This window comes from Dendrobium catenatum, unplaced genomic scaffold, assembly GCF_001605985.2.
Source record: "Dendrobium catenatum unplaced genomic scaffold, ASM160598v2 original_scaffold_96006, whole genome shotgun sequence".
In the NCBI taxonomy this organism is placed as follows: domain Eukaryota; kingdom Viridiplantae; phylum Streptophyta; class Magnoliopsida; order Asparagales; family Orchidaceae; genus Dendrobium; species Dendrobium catenatum.
In genome coordinates, this window is record NW_021414447.1 from 1 (window position 1) to 1,437 (window position 1,437).

At 31.9% G+C, this 1,437-nt stretch overlaps 1 protein-coding gene across 1 annotated transcript; it reads right to left on the reverse strand.

Annotated features, from left to right (window-relative positions):
• Positions 1-192: 192 nt before the first annotated feature.
• LOC110110945 (2-oxoglutarate-dependent dioxygenase AOP3-like) lies at positions 193-976 on the reverse strand (the record flags this gene model as incomplete). Its single annotated transcript, XM_028691954.1, has 2 exons — positions 609-976; positions 193-517 (listed from the first exon to the last, which is right to left on the reverse strand). Coding segments are annotated over exons 1-2 (693 nt in total), but the record flags the coding sequence as incomplete, so codon positions are not given.
• Positions 977-1,437: the final 461 nt, after the last annotated feature.

Below are 1,437 nucleotides of genomic sequence, written 5' to 3' on the forward strand. Positions count from 1 at the left end.
TATGTACTGAAAATAATGGAATAGCGTTCTTCTGATCCATCCATTTTTACTCGATGACATGGTGCTTGGAATCTTTTATTGGTCCATGCCTTAATTATTAAAAAAAAAAAAAGTTATATTCAAAGTATGAAATATTCAACAAAATATAGATAGGCAATTAAAAATCTCTACAAAATGTCAACAATTACATACCATAAATGCTTCACCAAGTAAGACAGTAAAAGAGTTCTTAATTGGAGTCGTGGAAATCCATTCACCATTAGAAGTTTCTATTTCAAGCCCTCCAATATTGTGTTGGCCAATAATGCTTATATAGTTTGGATCTTTATGAGAAGGCATAACGATTTTGGTTCCTTTTTCTGATAAATCATTATAATATTTCGTAAACCTCATTGAATAGTCTATTGATTCAATATGTGAATTGTAATGATCCTCTAAGCCTAATATCTCCAGAACCATCTTATGGATCATTTGTAAGAGCTCCTTCATATGAATTGCATAGTTCCAAACCAAATTGCTAACCATAGAAAATGAGATAATGGTGAGTAAGCTTTCTTATGATGCAACAAAATATGCTTTGAAATTTAATAAAAAAATAAAAGGGCTACCTGAAGAATGCGTTTCCTTGAGGCCATATCATATTGGAAAAGTCTTGCACATTATTTTTGGAGCTTAGTTCAAATATTTTCAGACTTAAAAAGGGAAAGCCTTCCTTCTGGAAAAGAAAACCGTGATAAGGCACCTGCGAGGGGTTAATCAACTTTTCGACGTCCGGTACTTTGAAGAGTTCTGGGATAACTTGCCCCAAGAGTCCACCTCGAAGCTCAGGCCCAACCTGATCATAAACAACCTCAAAGCATCCAAATTTCTTTAGAGCATGAGCTATATTTTCTCGAGCCTCAGCCCATGTCTTATCATGGAGACATGTTAAATCAAGACCACTCAAATCCACCTTTGGAAGCTCAAATTCACTCATTTTGATATTTCTTTGATTTCAAGTTCTGCTCACATTGGAAATGTATTATATAGGGGGTCGATGATTCCATGAAAAGATTCTCTCAATATAATGACGACACTATTTAGTTGAAGTTATCAATGTTAGGCTAGTTGTTTTCAGTGCTATCAAATATCTGTTAATATTATTAATATTATATAGAGTGCAAACAGCATGTAGTTTCCAATGAATTGTAGATTATTCCATATTTTATAAAAAAAGAAAATTATTAGAAGTGACTAGAGTTCTGAAAAAGTTTGTTGAGTTCATAATTAGGATAAGTTTAACATTTTATTTTATTTTTTTAATTTTTTTCTTAATTTCAGGCAATAGAAATTCATTATATATTCTTTTTTCAAAGGAAAAATCTCTCCTTTTTTATATTTTATTTGGAAAGAGGAAACCGTGCTCTTACGTGTACTATCCATAGTTAGTTTCCACAT